A 19,992-nucleotide genomic window follows, 5' to 3' on the forward strand; every position below is an offset into this window, starting at 1 on the left:
GTGGGGCTCAAACTCACGAACTGTGAGATCATGACCTGAGCCAAAGTCAAGAGCCAGATGCTTATCTGCCTGAGCCACCCAGGCTTCCACCCCAAATTAGTTTAACTTTAAATACAGAAACCAAGCTTATGTTCTAACAAAGTTGTAAAAAAATTTTTTTTGTTTTAGGTACATTCTAAAATTGACATATGTTAGATAATATTAGATAATCACATCAGAAGAGACTCAGGTGTTGATCACGACAAAGTTGCAATAAATCTAAAATAAATCTCGGAAGGAACTTGAACCTCACACAAACAATTTAATCAACTTCTGGAGCAATTCTATTTCTAGATTTCTAATTGAAAACGGAAGAGGGAAAAAGGCCCAATGTCTAATATGTATAAAATGCTTTGTACTTTCTACAAAGAGGATTCAGAGAGAGATTCAACATCTCTGAACATAAAGTGGGTATTTTTAGACATATTTGAGAGATGAAATAGAATAGCTGACCCAAGATTCCACAGCCAGTAAGTGTCAAAGGTGAGAAGGTGGACTATGAACTCAGGTCTTCTGTTACGTTTAATACACTGTCCACTACACTTCCCGGCTTTTCTGCCGAAAAGGAAACAGCCAACATTCACTGAACTAAGGCACAAAGTGCTACATGGGCCACACTCCCTCAAACCGTTCAAAAATACTATGCTACCTTTCCTAAGATATTACATGCTGAGTCTCCAAACTTTCCTATAGCACAAACTTTATGAAAACTATAGAATGACTGCTAAACCAAAGGACTTCAGTAAAGAACTCACATTAGGCTCAGCCTGGTCCTAATCTGTTGCAAGATTGCCTGACATCCACACAGAACCCGTAAGAAATCAACCTCATTATTCCCCCCCCAAAGCCTGCTCCTTCTCTTGTGTTTCCAACGTCAGTGACTAGTGGCATCATCTGCCCAGAGTCCAGACATGTCACAATCCTTCTGGACTTTGCCGTCTCCTTCTCCCCCACAACCTATTTATGGTGAAGGCCCATGACTTGCACCTCCTCTCTCTGATTCCCTGTCTCAGTCCCTGCCCCCATTATCTTAACCCAAACCACCATCACGCAATGCCTGGCTTACCACCACCACCACAACAACTGGTCTCCTACATCCTGAGTTGCTCCCTTCACATCCATTCTCCAAAATTTCAGCTGTCCAAACTATAAATTTGATCATGACACTCTACTGCTTGAAATCTTTCAATGACTTCCCAAGGCCCTTAGGATATTAAACCCTCACCAGAGCCTCAAGGTCCTTTATGACTGCTCCCCCCACCCCGCCCATTTCTCCAGCCTTACCTCTTGCCTCTCTCCTCCAGGACGTTCGGCCCAAACTTCCTGAATGTTCAGTCCCTTGGCTGGAAATGCTCCCTGGTCCTCCAGCCGCCCTCACCTGCTCATCTCTAATTCATCAGTGTAGTTTGCATAGTGGTTAACAGTACGTTCAGGGGACAGTTCAAATCCTGGATCTTTCTCCACTTACTAGCTATGTGTCTTTGAGCAAATCGCTTTCCCTCTATTAACTTAGCTTTCTTTCAGTAAAATGGGGATGTGAATAGGACCTACCTTATTGGATTATATGAGGATTAAGTAAGTTCGTTGAGGTATTTAGAAAAGTATCTGGGGTTCCCCATAATGAGTTATGCGATTGTTAAAGTTACATTTTTTCTGTCATGGGCAGCTTTGAATTTACAGCTCTTAAAAACCCCTAAAAGGACACAAAAAAAATTTTAATGGGGAAAAAAAAAAGTATCTGGGACATAGATTTTTCATAAGTATTATGTCTTATTACCATTATTAACATCATCATCTTCCTTCTCTTTTTCTTCCATACTTTGGATTAAACATTATTTCTTCCAGAAAACCTTCTCTAAGCCCTTTCTGGAGCTGCTTATGTAATGATCCGTGTCCTCTGCTAGACCAATGGAGACAGAGACTACGGCATTCCTGATCACCACTATATTCCCATACTCAGTACTGAGTCTGGCCCATAGCCAACTAAAATGGAAATTCCTTCTGATTAAACCTAAACCCATTTTCCTTCTTCATCATTTGGAGAACTTAACATTTTTTAAAAAGAGAAAAAAATAATTAGAACATCCTCTCTAGTCTCTTGGCCCTTTAAAACTCAATACTGGGGCACCTGGGCGGCTCAGTCAGTTGAGCATCTGACTCTTAATTTCGGCTCAGGTCATGATCTCACAGTTCACGGAATCATTCTTGGGATTCTCTCTGACCCTCCCTCCACTCACACACACATGCCCTCTCTCTTTCTCTAAATAAATAAAGTTTTTAAAAAAGAACCATCAATATGTATCACTTACATTAATTTCATAGTAAAGATAATTTTTTTAAATCTACCTATAAAGAAAGAAAGCAGATTTAAAGGTTTCTTTTCTCTAAATGTTATAAAAATAAACTACAAAAAAAGTCACTAAAAAAATAGTATCACAAACAGAAAAAAAGAAAATATTATTCTCTCAATTCTTTATAGTTAAGCTTCCAAAGTCTTCAGCTATACTTCTATGGTCCTACTTAAACCAAAAGCAAATTAAACTTCTATTATTTGCATCTACCAAAAAAGCATTCTTATTAACACTCCTATTCTCACCCCAAATCTCCAATTAGTAAAGACTGGGAAATTCTGAATGTGCTGCTTGTGGTTCTCATTGTATAGCAACATATTTAAGTTCCAAGTGTTTTATTTTTTTCCGAATCTATTTCAAATGCAGAAACACAGAAATAGCCTAAAATAGAATCTCGATTCACTGTCAAAACTATTAGTAAATATTTAGTACAGAAATCGCCGAAGTTTTAACACTATTATAAATCAAGCCCTGGTACGGAGAATAGACATCTGGCTAAAAAGGCTGCGTGTGTAAGTCCCCTGTCTTCTTTTAGGGCTAGCCTGACCATAGTCCAGTGTTTCCCGAAATGCATGATCTTAAGAATCCTCTTTATTTGTTAAAAATACATTTGCCCACATTCTTTTCTTAGAGATTTTGATTTAGTAGGTCTATAGTGAAGACCTACAGTCCTTATTTTTAACAAGCACATGCAGTTATTCTTGTGATCCATGGGAGTTTGGATACCACCGTGGCATAAACCGACCTTTCAGTTTTAGACAACGTCTGAGGAAGTCTCCAACGTATAAGCTCTTGTACAGGTATTCCAACTTGCCTTAAAAATCATTATCAGGAACTTTGGCAGGCAAGTGGAAAGAACATGGAGGCTGGAGCCAGAAAACCTAGATTCAATTTCTTCTGTCATTGACTGTAACCCCGATGTCGGTCACTGTATCTCCCCCTGATTCTGGCATATTATGTAGAAATAACAAAACCAACCCTAACCTGCTTTGCAGGGATGTTGTGGAAACCATCTGAGAATACTTGCAAAATCACTTTGCAAATTAATATGTCATCATTACAGTAAAATATCATTAATTCAGCCTCCTCTAATTCAGAATGTGTGAACACTATTGTCTAACCCACTGTGGTTTTTTTTTTCACATTATCTATAAAGAGATCATCACCTCCTTTCACATGACAGGCAAAGAGAGGTATTGGAAAACACAGATAAGCAGCAGTTCCCTGTTCCATAGCAAAATTATTAGACTGAATGCGCAAGATTAGGAAAGCTTGTTTACTGCATTAGCTCTGTTTATGTGACAAGTCTGGAGGTTCAGCTATCATTAAAGCAAGCTTGGCAATATTTCTACTGGAGTTAGCTTGGTCGTGAGCAGTTAATGCCAGTCATTACAATAAAACCAATCTGGAGAATGAGTTTTCTACATACTAGGAATGTTAAGGGAGCACTAAAACTGGCATTTAAACTTCTAAAAGATACTGTAGCCTTTCCTGGCCACCTTGAGGAACACATACTAAAACAATACAATATTTCCTTGGCAATTCAGTGTCATCAACATAATCTGTAGTTGGGGGTATAAGCACAGCTGAGACAGTAGGTAAGAGATTTGGATCAACTCACTCAGCTTACACCATTGTATTTAATGAGAAAGTTACCCCAGTCTTAATGACTGTGAAAGGGTGTACCAAGAGCATGACATAATGGCACCCTTGATGGGTAGAGGTGCATGTCATTTCTTCAAGAGGTCGGGCACTTGGACAGTGAGGGCTGTTTTTGCCCCATACCAGTTGCTGAATATATAAAGAAGTCCAATTCTGCCCACATCCTTGTTGTCAGCACCGACCACCCTGACAAATCCCTTCTACTCTACATCTCTCCTGCCACTGTTGCAGCTCAGTCTACCATGGATGAGTCCGCCATTCTCTGCCCTTAGCCACCGACCTGCCTTGCCTGGCCATTCTCTAACTGGATGTATGATCTTGAGCAAGTCATTACCTCTTTCAGAACATTTCCCTAAGAGTTCAACTGAAGAGGTCACCCTCTTCAATAGCCCTTCTGGTTTCATCACTCCATCATTGTTCTCTTCTGCTTCCTGATGACATTCCAATTTTCTTAAGTTTCTCACAAAATGACTGACTAAAGTTTTGTAAAAATTATCAACCAACAGTCATATTCATTTCTTTCCATGAGGCAAATAAACTACATATCCAACACACTCTGTGGAACTTTCTAGAAGTTATTGGCTATACATATTTACCAATCAATGACTTTCCCACCCAAGAAGTTTTCCAGGGAATTTGGTTCAATGTCTCCAACAATTTAAAAAGTCTAAGTGTTTAGAAGGTTTGGGCACATTTTAGCAGGACTTCAAAATAACATATCCTAGAGTTCTTTTTTCACTAATTCACTCAACCTTACCAATTAGCAAGATTTTGCCAAAACTTTAATTGGAAAAGTCTTTCTTCCTAAAAGAAAATCTATTTCCAAGAATTCTGTAAAGATTTGGAGATGAACAATATATATATTATTAAAATTCCATTAATAGTTAAGTGTTTATTACATGTAGCAGAGTGGTTGGTTTCCTGTAACAATTTCCTAAAACCACAGATGAAAAAAGGTTAGCTTATTACGAATTCTACTCAAGGACATCTTTTTGATCTCACTGCATTTCACACTTTCAAATTGTTATCCAGGCCCTGCTGTAATATAATAATTCTATAACCATTCTTTATCTAACCAGCCTTGGTTTAATTTCAATCTAGATTTTTAGGTGTGTGTCACTTGAAATTTTAAAGCAAAAAAGAAAAATGGGGGTGCCTCAGTGGCTCAGTTGGTTAAGTGTCCAACTCTCGACTTTGTCTCAGGCCATGATCTCCTGAACTATGAGTTCGAGCCCTGTGTTGGGCTCTATGCTGACAGTCTTTGGATTCTCTCTCTCTCTTGCTGCCCCTCCCCTACTCACTACCTCACTCTCTCTCTCTCTCAAAATAAATAAATAAACTTAAAAAAAATGGGGCACCTATTTTGGCTCAGTTGGTTAAGCATCCGACTTTGACTCAGATCATGATCTGCCCCTCATCAGGTTCCGTGCTGACAGCTCAGAGCCTGGAACCTGCTTCAGATTCTGTCTCCTTCTGTCCCTTTCCCACTTGCACTCTGTCTCAAAAATAAACATTAAAAAAAATTTTTTTAAGCAAAAAACAAATATGGTGTGCACATTTTGCAAAAAAAATACAAAACCCAAGCAAAACACCCCACCCCCAAATGAAATACACCAGAACCTCAAGGAAAAAATATTCACTCACCAAATATTACTTACTGTGCACTATGCAGGGGCTTATAGTTTAGAACAAAGGAGGTATTGCATATGCATGTGTGTGTACACACAAATGACTAATAAGGTAAAATGGGGAAAAGCGCACAAGATAGAAAACAAGCACTATCAGGGTTCCAAAAGTACACTTCCACCTGGGCAGCCAGAAAAATTCATAATCTGGCCTCTGAAAAGTGGGTAGAATTTCACACAGAGGAAGAGTGAGGAAGGGTGTGTAATAGGAAGAGAAAGAGCACTCCTAGCAGAGTGAGATCAACATTCAACAGCCAATGAAACTACTACATGTCCCTGCACAAAGACACAGAAGCAGAAAGAATATGCAAGGACAGGCATGTCTAGGACACAGTAAGTCATTTGGAGATGCATCCAAGAAAAGATGCAGAAAGGGCCACATTATGAAATGAGACCAGAAATAGACATAAGAATATGATGAAAAAGGGCTAAGCAGCTTGGTATCTGTGTAGACATTAGGTAACTTGAAGTTTTTGAGTAAGGTGTATCAGGTAGCTTGTTTCGAGATTTTGGGGGAAGATGAAACTTGCAACACACCGCCATAGGGAGGTGATACATCAAGGAACTTGGAGAAAAGTACGGATGGGAGAGAGCCTGTGCTGGTAGATTCAGTGTGATGGCACTCTCCTAGCTAGAGGGGGAAAGGAGTGTGATTCTAAGACGTGAGGTGAAGGAGCAGGCTGGTCACTTGCTGCATTTGACCCCCTGGAGTAATTTACTTGGTCCACAGAGTACACTTGAGAAATGTGCCTCAGTCTTAAAAAATTAAGAAACTTTCCATTTGAAAATTGCTATCTGGGGCTTCTCAGGAAGAATCCAAGGGGACAGGGCCAATGTTACTGACAGGTAACAACTGGAGGAGGAGTCTATGCCATGACTGATCTCTGGGACGGTACCCACACACGCATTTACACCTGGTCCACTTCACTCATTTACTTAACCTGCTGGAGACATTTGAATTTGCCATCCTGATTTAGAGGCTGGGTAACTCTAAAATTAGCAAGAATAAGGATGTCCAGAACAAGCAAGACAGAGCAAAGAAGCTGAATTTTAGACATGCTAGGATCGATAGCCATCCCGAAGGGAATATGCAGTAAATTATTATGAAAACTCTGGGAAAAAGAAGATGGATATAGATGGGAAGAAGAATTACCCCCACAAGTAAAAGTGACAGCTGATATAACAACAGTATCACCTAACATTTATGTAGCATTTGGTAAATAAATGCCAAAGACTGTTCTAAGTATTTCACACCTATTAACTCATGTAATCATCATATCAAACCTATTATTATCCCGATTTGACAGAAGAGAAAACTGAGGCACACAGAAGTCAGCATGATGTAGTTTGTAACTGGCAGAGTTGGGGTTCAAAAGCAGGTTGTCTAATTCCAGAGTCTATATTGGGAGAACTTCTTCCTGAGATTATAATCTATATTTTGTTTTTATACTAAATAATCTCATTTTATGTCCATCAACTGATGAATGGATAAAGAAATTATGGTTTATATACACAATGGCATATGTGCAATGAGAATGTGCCACTACGTGGCAATGAGAAAGAATGAAATATGGCCCTTTGTAGCAACGTGGATGGAACTGGAGAGTGTGATGCTAAGTGAAATAAGCCATACAGAGAAAGACAGATACCATATATTTTCACTCTTATGTGGATCCTGAGAAACTTAACAGAAGACCATGGGGGAGGGGAAGGAGAAAAAAAAAAAAAAAAGAGGTTAGAGTGGGAGACAGCCAAAGCATAAGAGACTCTTAAAAACTGAGAACAAACTGAGGGTTGATGGGGGATGGGAGGGAGGGGAGGGTAGGTGATGGGTATTGAGGAGGGCACCTGTTGGGATGAGCACTGGGTGTTGTATGGAAACCAATTTGACAATAAATTTCATATATTAAAAAAAATAAATAAATAAATAAATAAATAAACAATCTCATTTTAGAGATTGGGAAACTGTTAATATTTCTTACATTTATAACTAATCACTTAAGAGAATAGAGAAAGAAAATATAATTTCCCCACCAAGTTCATTAACCCTTAGTCTCAACAATACTGGAAAACCTTACTTAATAGATATTTTTATCCATTCAACCAATATACATCAGCATTTACTATGTGTGGGCACTGTTCTAGGTGCTTGAGATACATAAGTGAACAAAAAAGACAGACTTTGGTCCTTCATGGCACTTCCATTCAAAAAAGGGGTAGGCAAACAAGAAACATCATAAATGAGCAAAGTATACCACATGGGAGATAGTGACAAGTGCTATGAAAAAGGACAAGGACAGCAGGCTAATGGGGATCAGAAGTGGGGTCAGGGACAGAGGATTGTGAGTTTAAAGGCAGGAGGGAGGAAGTAAGAGTTAGCCATGTGGATATGGGCAGGGGCGGAGGAGTCGACTTTCCAGGAGGAATGACTAACCAAAGGCTCTAAGGCAGCAGTGCCAAACACGTCCAAGGAAGTGAGTTCAAGGAAGCGTGTTCAAGCAGGAAGTGAAAGTGACTGGGAGGGTGACAGAGAGAGAGAGAGAGAGAGAGGAAAAGTAGGCAGAAATGAGGTCAGAGATAAAAGAAGCCAGGAGGCAGGTGGTTGAAAGCCTTGTCAACCACAGAAGTTTTTAATAGGAACAGGATGAAAAGCCAGGGGAGGGATCTGAGTACAGGATCACATGATTCAACATGAGCTTTGCAAGGATCACTCTGGCTGTTGTAGAAGAATCGACTGTAGGGGGATGCCAATGTTGGATCGGAGAGACAGGAGGCTGCTATTTTATCAAGATGAGAGATTTCAGTGGCTTACACCAGTGTAGAAGGGACTGGATTCTAGATATTCTTAAGTTAAAGTCAATGAGCTTTCCTAACAGACTGTACGTGGGGTGAGAGAAGAAGAGTCAAAGATAATTTTAAGGTCTTTACAAATTCAGTGGAAAAGTTGCACATAACTGAATTTTCCTAAACCTTCGTATCTGAGGTTCACTAAGGGGAGCCAGATTTCAAGGAAGCACTTGGTAAATCTTTTCACAAAGCCAGAAATCTTCCTCTCATGGCACTAATCTCCTCTTAACTGATCAGTTCATAACTTCATATTTCTAATAGTTTATCAGCTGAGTGAACTACATTATTCTTGGCTTCGATAATCCTTCTTCATCAAATAAGAGTAATGTATACAAATAAAAGATGTCACTAGAACCTCATTTACAACTCACTTCATTGTCATAATACTCCTGAAAAGTATCAGCCCCATTTGATAGATGAAGAAAGTTATTCTCAGAGGTTAACTATCTTTGCCCAATGTCAAACATTTTATTTATTTTTTAATGTTCATTTATTTTGAGAGAGAGGCACGTGTGTGAGCGGGGGAGGGGCAGAGAGCGGGAAAGAGAATTCCAAGCAGGGCTCCATGCTGTCAGCACAGTGCGATCTCCTGAACCGAACCAGGAGGTCAGGACCTGAGCTGAAATCAAGAATTAGACGTTTAAAAATAAATAAATGTTAAAAAAAAAATTTTTTTTTTGAAAAGGGGGGGCGCCTGGGTGGCTCAGTTGGTTGAGCGTCCGACTTAGGCTCAGGTCATGATCTCGTGATTTGTGAGTTCGGGCCCGTGTCGGGCTCTGTGCTGACAGCTCAGAGCCTGGAGCCTGCTTCAGATTCTGTGTCTCCCTCTCTCTCTGCTCCTCCCCTGCTCATACTCTGCCTCTGTCTGTCTCTCAAAAATAAATAAACGTTAAAAAAATTTAAAAAAAAAAAAGGCGCTTAACCGACCGACCCACCCAGGCACCCCAACTTCAAACATTTTAGCCACTAGCAAAGCTTACCCTTGCTATTCTGATTCCAAAGCCAATGGTCTCCTTATCACTACTGTTAACCCATGTAATACTCTTGAGAGATAGTCATTGTTCTAAATCTTAAGTCTGCTAGCCTTTCCTCCCTTGCCCCACTGACTAGATCATTTAAATAGAAGTAACTTCACTTAATGGTGGTAAAGATGAACTCTGCAGAAACTGGATAGTCTCCCTGGAACTGCCAGTCAGAGACAGGGCAAACCCATTGTTTCACTAGACAAAATGAGTAAATAAAACACAGCATTCCCTCTGGTGCTGGATTTATGGCAGGCTTCTCAGCTACCACACCATGGTTTTATGGACTGACCTCGAAAAAGCAGTAGCCCAGTTTCAGAGTTCATTCAACAACCCTATCACCCAGTCCCTGGTAAGAGCAGAACTTCCTACACCATGGTGATTAGATATTTTCCCCCAGGGAAGAAATGGTCTCTGAAAGATGATAACCAGGAATGAATGGCACAAGAGTAGTCACCCACACTCTAAAGTATGAATCTGCATTTTGGGTTTGTTTGGGTTTTTTAAGGCAATTTTGACTGAGGTGATCTGAATAACTTGCACTGGTCCATCTCTATGGCAATGCAACAGTATCAGGAAGGTCATAGAAACAAGGAATTCTGTTTAAAGTTGCAATTCCACAACATTATCCTTGTGCTTAAAATCCCTTCAATTGTTCTCCCTGACCTTGGCGTAGATTCAGTAGCCCTGCTTGCCGGCCCAATCTCCCCCCCTCCACTCTTCATCTTGCATCGTGCCCACCCGTTCTCGGCTCTAGTCACTCAGGCCTTGTTTCATGCAAGCCGCCCAACATCCGGCCTCAGGAGCCAAACACCTGCTGTTCCTTCTGCTCCTGCTGCTACTCTTCCCTTCCCTTCAGATCTCAGCTCCCTCATCACGTCCCCAGGGCAGCTCTCTTGGGCCTCACTCACAAGCTCTCACAGAACCAAGCAGGTCTTCTTTATCACTTAACAGCACAGTTTGGTGATTGCTGTTCACCAGCCCGTTGGTCTATTCCAAGGTCCATGGACAGCACTCAACAGTATTTGTGGTTGTGGATGGACAAATGAATATATCAAACTCTCCACCAAGCACAGTGAAGGCTCTGCTTACCCAGCCTCCCAACCTTAACCTCCATCTATCCCAGAAGATGGATGAAAACTGCTATATTTTTATTTTCACTAAATATGAGAAGAGAAATGGAAAAAAGGATCCACTGTGCTATAGATTGAATTTGTGTGGTAAGGACCAAATTTAAGTGGAAATCCTAATTCCCAATGTGATGGCATTAGGAGGGGGGGCCTTTGGGAGGCGAGTGGGTCATGAGGGTAAAGCCTACTGAATGGGATTAGTGCTCTTATAAGAGAGACTCTGGAGGATTCCCTGGCCCTTCTGCCATGTGATGACACAGTCTATGGTGTCTATAGATGCCATCTAGCCTATAGTATTTTTGTTACAGCAGCTCAAGTGAAAAAGATACGCTATTTTTATTTTTTTTATTTTTTGAGAGAGAGAGGGAGAGAGAGAGAGCAGGGGAGGGGCAGAGAGAGAGAGGGAGAGAGAACCCCAAGAAGGCTCTGTGCTATCAGCTCCAAGGAGCTGCAAGGCTCTAACTCACAAACTATGAGATCATGACCTGAGCCAAAATCAAGAGTCAGATGCTGAACCGACTAAGCCATCCAGACACCCCAAGGTACACTATTTTTAAAAAGTGTTTTTTTAACTTATCCTTCTCTACAAATGGCATTTGATGGCATGGGAACTGATCTATTCAAATCCACTTACCCATGTATTCTAAACTTATAAATCTCACTATTTAAATCTTTCAGCACATTTTTTTCAGAAACTGAAAGAAATAAATTATCCTCAATTCAACCAAGCAAAACAACGAAAAAAAATTAGTTTTGAAGCTCAATAATCTCAGTTGCAACAGCAATGATAATCTTCTTTCTGAAGATGTGGTCACCCAGATGTCAACTTTTTTTTTTTTTTTAAAGAGAGAGAGAGACAGAGGCAGAGACAGAGACAGAGAACATGAGCAGGGGAGGGGCAGAGAGAGGGAAAGAGACAGAATCCCAAGCAAACGCTGCATTGTCAGCGCAAAGCCCGACGCGGGGCTCAGTCTCAAGAATCGTGAGGTCATGACCTCAGCCTAAATCAAGAGTCGGACGCTTAACTGACTGAGCCATGCAGGCGCCCCAGAAATTAACTTTTTCTTACCAAGACTTACCTTGTCAATTAGCTCAAGTAATTAGTACATAATGCTAGTGAGGCTAATAAGATTACTAATAATGTTATCAGCCTTTGTGTGTCAGGCACTGTACTATCTGTTTTACATAGAATAAGTATTCCCATTTACCCTTCAAAAGAATCCTATGAAACAGGCACGCACTATTATCCTCAGTTTGCAGATGAGGAAAGTGAGGCTCAGAGATGTTTACTACCCTCCTCAATGTTACACACTGCTCGTGAGTAGAGAAGCTAAAATTCAAGTCTAGGTGTGAGCCTCCAAGGGTTCAGGTTTGACCTCTAAATAGGAAACTTTAACACTGCATAAAAAAAGAGGGGGGGGAAGAAGGAAGAAAAAAAGAGGGGGGCAGGGGGATAGTGAGGGCTAATGAGAGGGTGTGGGGAAAAGATATTCTAGCTCAGAGTACAGAGGCTGAATTTCTAACTCCAGAAAACCTTCTTTGGTTTCTCCTGCAAGTAAGACCAAGGCATGCTCTCGGCCTGACTCTCCTCCGCCTCAGCTTCCTCTCACACAGCTCTAGCACAACATCTTTAAGGCTGCCCTGCTAACTCCAATCTGGAAACCTTGTTCCATTCAGGCCCATGGACTCCCTTTTTGGAGCTAACTTGCAGAACGAACAAATACCTTCCAGAACTGTTATGTTGTTTCTCTGCCCTCCTTCACCTGCCCTGCTTTAAAACAAAAAACAAACAAAATTGGATTCTTAAAAAACATGGCACGACTGTGAACAACATCAGCTCACCAGCAAGAACAGGTATACTCAAGTCTCCTGAATGTCAACAGGAAGCATATTACATGTATCAAGCTGGACCTCCAGAGCATCACTGAGTCCATCGGAGAACACCAGAGTAATAAACAGAAAATAAACAGCATCTGAGGTCAGATCCACCCATAGTGATGGTAGTCAAACGCTTTGCTTTATTAAGGCGCCTGACCGCCTTTCCAGTGTTTTTTCATGGAGCAACAAGATTCACGGTTATAACTCTGAAGAAAATCCTGAGCTACTTGATTCTAAAACGTTCTACCCTAGTCTACAATGCTTCCAGAGATACCAAGCATGTGCAAATTTGAAAGTGTGCCTTCGATTAAAAGCGATGTGTTCTGGGGTACCTGGCTGCCTCGGTCGGTAGAGCATGTGACTCTTGATCTCAGGGTCAAGATTACTTAAAAATAAAAGCTTAAAGAATTATTTAATAAAAAGCAATATATGCCTAGGATATAAAGGAAGCCACCCCCAAGTACTTACTCATGCAGTGTGTAAACCAATCACCAACACGCAAGCACGTGCACTGCAGAATGGACAACTTGGCTTCAAATCCTGATCTTCTCTCACTAGCTATGAAACCATAGACAAGGGAAGTCATTTACCTAAGCCTCTGTTTCTTCCTCTGTACACCGGGGATAATAGAGCATAGCTCAGAGACAGATTAAATATAGACTATGTCAAGTGCCTGGAACACTTCAAGCATTCAATGGTATTTATTTTTTCCGGGATTGCCAATCGAAATAATTAACATTTCATACATAATTCCTCAAATGATGTGATACCGCAAAGCCTAAGAAAGGGACCTACTGTCAACAGACCTTAGTTACTCAAGCAGCCTTCAACCACTGGAGGTAACTAGACCAATCCTGTGTAGTTATCCGCTGTAAAAACAGAAATTATGCATCACACCTGATTTTCAGAATCCTTTGATTCTTGGAGCTTGGCTAAACAAAGCCAGTTTTGATGAATGGCTTTTTTACAAAAGAACCCCACCAACCCATAACCTTTCTAAGTCTTCACTGTCCACTAAATTAGGAAAACCTTGGAATATTACAGGGCCAAATGGAGTTCCATCAGCATCCAAAGCTGCAAAATCTCAGGGATCTGCTAATATAGATGTGCAGACAGCAAAATGCAGAGGTAAAAAACCTTTTGCAAAATCTAAACTCACTCCACAGAATGGAACAGTATTCAGCAACGATAAGAAATGAAGCATTGAAATATGCCACAACATGGGTGAACCTTGAAAACACTGTGCTAAATGAAAGGCAGTCACAAAATACTTCATATTGTAGGATCCCATTTATATGAAATATCCAGAATAAGTAAACGCATATAGACAGAAAGTAGATTAGTGGTTGACTAGGGCTTGAAGGGGTGAGGGTTGGGGGGGTGACAGCTAACAGGTATAGGTTTTCTTTTAAGGAGGATGAAAACATTCCAAACTTAAATTATAATGGTTATATTCACAACCTGTGAATATAATAAAAATATTGAACTATACACTTTAAATGGGTAACTTGTATGGTATGAATTATATCTCTATGAAGTTATTTTTTAAATCTCACTGGTTAGTGGATCCTTTATTCTTTTTTTTTTCTTCTATTGTTTGTTTATTTTTGAGAGAGAAAGAGAGAGTGTAAGCAGGGGAGGAGGAGAGAGGGAGGGAGACACAGATTCTGAAGCAGGCTCCAGGCTCCGAGCTGTCAGCACAGAGCCTGATGCAGGGCTCAAACTCTCGTAACCAGGAGATCATGACCTGAGCTGATGTCGGCCGCTTAACCCACTGAGCCACCCAGGCGCCCCAGTGGATCCTTTATTCTTTGCTGCTTGCAGCAATATCCTCTCCATTAAAAACTAAACACAAGAGCTCAGAGTGTGGTCGTGGGTTGAAAGTTATGAAGTATCTTGGCTTTAGAAGTATACTTACCTTGCCTTTCCATCTATCACCTCCACTTTATTTCAATATCAATCATTTTAGATGAATTGTATGATGGAAACTGCTTAAATAAATGCAAAATTTATCTATGCTTAAACCAAAGCCTACAGATTACATTCTTTATTCCTCCACAGCAATGACTGTTCTCTCCTTTATTTAGTACAAACTGACCACTTTTGTTAGTAATCTTCTTCTGATTATTTGCAACAGTGACCTTCCAACAACGAAAGCTCCACTTTCACAGGAGTTCTTTGTTCTCCTAAGAGATACAAGTTTCGCATAACAATGACAGGCAATATTGGCAAAACCATCTACACGGGTCCTAGTGAAATCAGCACAATTCCTAACTCGGGTGGAAATGGTACTGGAAAAGAAGCAGGGAAAAGACCTAACTCACAAAGGAGATAGATCAGAGTGTGGGCCAAGTAATGGATGGTCTTAAGACCCTAACTAGGAATATGTGATCTGAAATATTTTTACTAATTGCAAAGAATACCTGCTTTCGAGTTTTTACAAACTTTCAGGGTTTGTTTATTTCTTGTTGAGATATAATGACATACAACATTATATTAGTTTCAAGTATACAAATCACGATTCGACAGTTGTATATATCGTGAAATGATCACCACAATAAGTCTAGGTAACATCCATCACCATAACAGTTACAGAATTTTTTTCTTGTGGTGACAACTTTTTTTTTTTTTTTAAGTAAGCTCTATGCCCAACGTGGGGCTTGAACTCATGACCCCAAGATCAAGAGTCACATGCTCTATCAACTGAGCCAGCCAGACACCCCTTGCTGTGAGAACTTTCAAGATTTAATCTGTTGGCAACTTTCAGATTTACAGTAAAGTATTATTAACTATAGTAGCCATGCTATACATACGATGTATTTATTTTTCCAAGCCTTTGTTTTTAAATTTAGAAAAGCTATGTGATCAATGCACCAGTTACTATAGGGAAAGACAAAAAAAAAAAAAAAAAAATTGGGACCCACACTCCCTCCCCTTCAGATTCTAAAATCTGAGAAACATACTCACACGAAGAGACTTAAGAATAACAAGAATAAAAACATATTATCAACTCAGTGCACATTACTACATAATACTTAAAATATTTAATAGGTTATGGAGAGGAAGATGTTAAATGTTAGTACCAGAAAGTAGATAATGCCTCCATAATACGGCCTGCTAACACCACTTATTCGAAGAAGGCTGCACAAGATTAAGATACCCATTTTATAGGGGAAAAACTTATTAGTACTATTTACGCACAAAAATTAATTCCAAAATCCTAACTTTGGTTGAAAAAATTATCTAATTTTAATCTGTTTAACCCTAATTATTCAAGTGTCATCTCTGCTGCTTTCTTTGTCAAATTATTGCAGTTCATCCCTCCAACTGATACAAATAACCTGTTTAAGATGAGCTACTCTTAATTTTGTTATTCAAAGATTCCCTGAATTTGGAGAGGTAAAGGAAATATTTTAAGATCCAGGCCACCACATACATGTAATGCTACAAATAACAACTTGATCATTTCTTCTGCATAAGTACTTGAAAAAGAGATTTTTCTAACAATCCAAGGTAGACTGAACTCAACAAAGTGTCACTTAGACACTATGATCCTTTCAGTTATATCCCAATGTTCTGGTTCAAATTTCACTTCTAAATCTTTTAAACATTTCCTTCAATTTATCAAATATCCTTCCTCTGGAGCCAAATCTTTTCAATACCTTTACTATAAACTCATATATAGATGACTCTGATCATTAGAATTATTAGACACCAGGGTCAATTTTAGTTAAAAAAAAATTATTAACATTACTCTTTGCTTACAAACCACAAAACTTCATCTTGATATAGAATTTCCTAATGCATTGGAATCTTGTGTAACTATTTCAAAAGTTCACAAGCAAGTTTTCCAAACAACAATCAAGAAATTGGGCAAGTCAATTGCGAAATCATAAACTTTATTATAATAATCAACTTGAGCACTTCACTTGTTTTTCAAGGAATATCAAAAAACACTAAGTGATTTTTTAAAAATAAGTACTATAATGTGAATAGCTGCTTCACATCATGGACAGAACTCATACAAATCCATTCCTACTTGAGATGTGTTCTGTTTATGTGGCTGTCCCAAAAGGTTAATTTCTTACATCTTATGTTTAAATGTTTTTGAATGAATAAAGACTATGTTGTTACATTATTTGTCTACCTCACTTGAGTCCAGTCTGAAGGCAAACCCCTAACTATCCCAAAATTCAATAAAATGCTCGGTCAAGTGAACATTCAATCATAAACCAGCAGAATAAATCATTACAGAGAACAACCATAGCACACTACTTGGTTTAAAACAAAACAAAACAAAACAAAACCCAGAGGAGCCGCTGACTTGGCTGAGGGTCAGACTCTTCATGTCGGCTCAGGTCCTGATCCCAGAGTCGTGGCTCAGAGGTAGGATCAGAGTCAGAGTCAGGCTCAGCGCTGGGTGTGTGGCCTGCTTAAGATTCTCTCTCCCTCCCTCTGCCCCTCCCCGCTCGTGCTCTCTTTTTCTAAAATAAATTAAAAAAAAAAAATTTTTTTTAAAGTTTAAGCCCAAAGAAATGAAAAATACAGAAACAAAAAATATAGAAAAAAAGCCAGTGCACAACTTCCCTGCAGGTAATTTTCCCAACTTCTCCAATCCGACCTTTCTCTTTCATTTTTAAAATCCTCCAACTGAATGGAACTAGATCCATGTGCTTAGCTCTTAGTGGGAATACTTTTTGCTACAAATGTTCTTCTGCAAAAAGTATTTCTGATTGCTAGAGAGCAAGTTACCGTTTTGCAGAAGCAATACTTATGTTGCACATTAAGACTCCAGAAAAGTTTAAGGAGAATTTTTTTAAAAAATTGCAAATGATACGAAATAGGCCGAATCCAAGTAACTAGAGACAGGTAAGGTTCCAAAAAGCAGAAAGACTTCTGAAATTCTATGTCCTTCTCGTCCACCCTCCCCCCCAAAAAAGTCAACAAAATGCTTTCATCGTCAGCACGGGGCCATTATTCAGGTCAAGCGAAAAACTTTACTTTAAAAACACTCATTAGGGGCTAACGAAGGTGCGTACACCGTGACTGGGGAGGCAGCAAGGTGACTGACTCCCGGCCATGAACCAGGAATGGCTTAAAGGACACAAGCCCCTGGCAGTTCCGGCCAGATTCCTCCCGCACCCACCAAGTGGCACTTCAGATTTCGCTGAGCTGGGCCAACAACGTATTAAGTATTTAAAAACCTCTACAAGTCTAGGCAAGCCAGTAGCTGACTAATGGGGTCAGGGGCGTACGCGGGACGCAGGAGCTTCAGGAAGGACAGGGGACCTGGAAAGGGGAAGGCCCGGCGCTGGTCACCACCCGCCAGGCCCCGGCCCGGAGCAGCGCGAGCCGCCGCAGAGGCGAAGGGGCCGGCGGCGCTGGACTGCACTCACCTGCCCATTCTCCGAGCCCGGGTCCGACCCCTACCTCGTGACTCAAACCCCAGACCCGAAGGGCCGTGAAGAGCGAGCACGAGATGCGCAGGGCCAGGTAGGCCACGGTGCCTGCGCCCACCCAGTACAGGAAGCCAGCGGCAGGAAGAGCGCTCTCCATGGCTTTCAACTAGGCCTTACTACCTTCGTGAATGAAAAAAACGAATGAATGAATCCAGGAAGAAGCGCCTGCCCGTGACGGTGAGGACGACACTAACAGGCGCTGCTCCTGCGCCTCTTTCGGCCTAAACCCCGCCCACGGCGCCATATCCGTGCCGCCATTGGTGGTCTAGCGTTCCTTCTGTGCTTAGTGCGTCAGCCATTGGCTGACTCCAGTTTCGCTACCCCGCCCATGTCCCCCCTGGCGTGCCCCCGGCCGCGTTTCCGTTCTAAGACTGCTGATCGTTCGCCTGCCAATCAAGCTTCAGCCCCGCCCAGCGCGCCACCACGCCCCCAGGATTCCGCCAGAGGGCGGCGTGTCTCACCCCACCAATTCGCCCAGGTCTCTCATTGGCTGCAGCAGTCTTCACGACTACGGAAGACAGCGCTCCGATTGGCCAGTGAGACAGCCTCGTTTGAGCTCGGGATTTAGGAGGGAATGGGGTCTCAGAAGCCACGAGTGAATGGAAAGGTGGTAGTAAGAAGTGGGCGTGGAGTCATGGTTTTATTTTCACCTCTTTATTAAACACTTCTTTTTCATTGTTAAATGTGCCGTTATCGTTCCCATAAACTTTTCCGAATAAAGGCTTGCATCTCCCGTTTCTATGCCTTCCACCCAGCGCATCTTCCCTCAGGTTACAGGCACTTACTGTGGACCTTCTAAATGCTCCCTTCCGCCCTGAGCATTAAACAGCACAGTTCCCAAGGTCTTGGAATTCAAAGTAAATAACTACATGGACTCAAACAACTATAATGCACAGTGGCAGAAGAGCTGTAAGATGAATGAAAAATGGAGGAACACAGCTTGATGAATAAGTAGTTTGGGGAAGGGACTCCTTGTTTAACTGGACCTTAAAGGACAATAGAGATTTTTCTTTTATTCTCTTTTTAATTTACATTTTCTGTGAGGAGAGATGGGTGCGAGGGGACACAAAAGTGTGCGGTCCTAGTAGAGATAAGAAAACTACCTCAGCAAAGTTAAGTATAAGAAATTGCGTAATGCAATAAAGAAATTGTGTAATGCAACTCTCATCGCCCCATCAAGAGTTGTTTCTTTTTCTGGCATGGATTTGAGTTCATGTAAGACACCTAAAATTTTTCCTAACCAGTAGAGACTGCTGATTCAACACTGGAGATTTTCTTTTTTTTTAAAAAAAGGCAGGAATTTAAGGGTAATAATTCTGAGGGTCAACGGTTAACTTGACGCAAAGGTCACAATTTTCTAATATTTAGTTTAAGAGCCTTCTCTCTCCCTGCCCAACCACACCCTCCCACTCTTTTTCTACTCTCTTATAAAAGTATAACCTTAAGGCTGCTACTGTTTTTTATAAACTGTCAACTGAATTCAGCCAAGGGATTTGAGCAGGCACATTTTATATTAATTGAATTTGATATCTTTGGCTGAGGCTGCCTGTCCAATTCAGTGAAATCCCACCATCCCTCCCCCTCAGCCTCTCCCTTTTGCCAAAGTCTTCATGTGCCATATAGCCGCAAATGTATATATCCTGATTCATCATGGCTCATCTGCTAAGGGCCCTCCAAATATTCATGCTCCTTAGAATAGGGCAGAAGGGGGGCACCTGGGCAGATCAGTAGGTTTCAACTCCAGTCATGATCTCACAGTCTGTGAGGTGGAGCCCTGAGTCCAGCCCCACCTTGGGCTCCACGCTGGATTCTCTCTCCTTCTATCAAAATAAATAAACTTAAAAATTTTGTATTAAAAAATAGAATAGGGCATTAGGAGGGAAAGAGAGGTATAAACTAATAATACAGGGGCACATGGC

General features: G+C 40.9%; 1 protein-coding gene across 1 annotated transcript in view; it reads right to left on the bottom strand.

Moving 5' to 3' along the window:
- HSD17B12 (hydroxysteroid 17-beta dehydrogenase 12) overlaps nucleotides 1-18,310 on the bottom strand; it is a 165,170-nt gene extending 146,860 nt beyond the window's left edge. The window contains exon 1 of the mRNA XM_019470161.2: nucleotides 18,011-18,310. Within this exon, the coding sequence (XP_019325706.1) occupies nucleotides 18,011-18,170 (160 nt within the window). The 5' untranslated portion in view covers nucleotides 18,171-18,310. The remainder of the gene's footprint in view (nucleotides 1-18,010) is intronic.
- Nucleotides 18,311-19,992: the final 1,682 nt, after the last annotated feature.

The sequence above is a fragment of the Panthera pardus genome, unplaced genomic scaffold (genome assembly GCF_024362965.1).
Source record: "Panthera pardus isolate Hobbes unplaced genomic scaffold, ASM2436296v1 HiC_scaffold_12, whole genome shotgun sequence".
In the NCBI taxonomy this organism is placed as follows: Eukaryota; Metazoa; Chordata; class Mammalia; order Carnivora; family Felidae; genus Panthera; species Panthera pardus.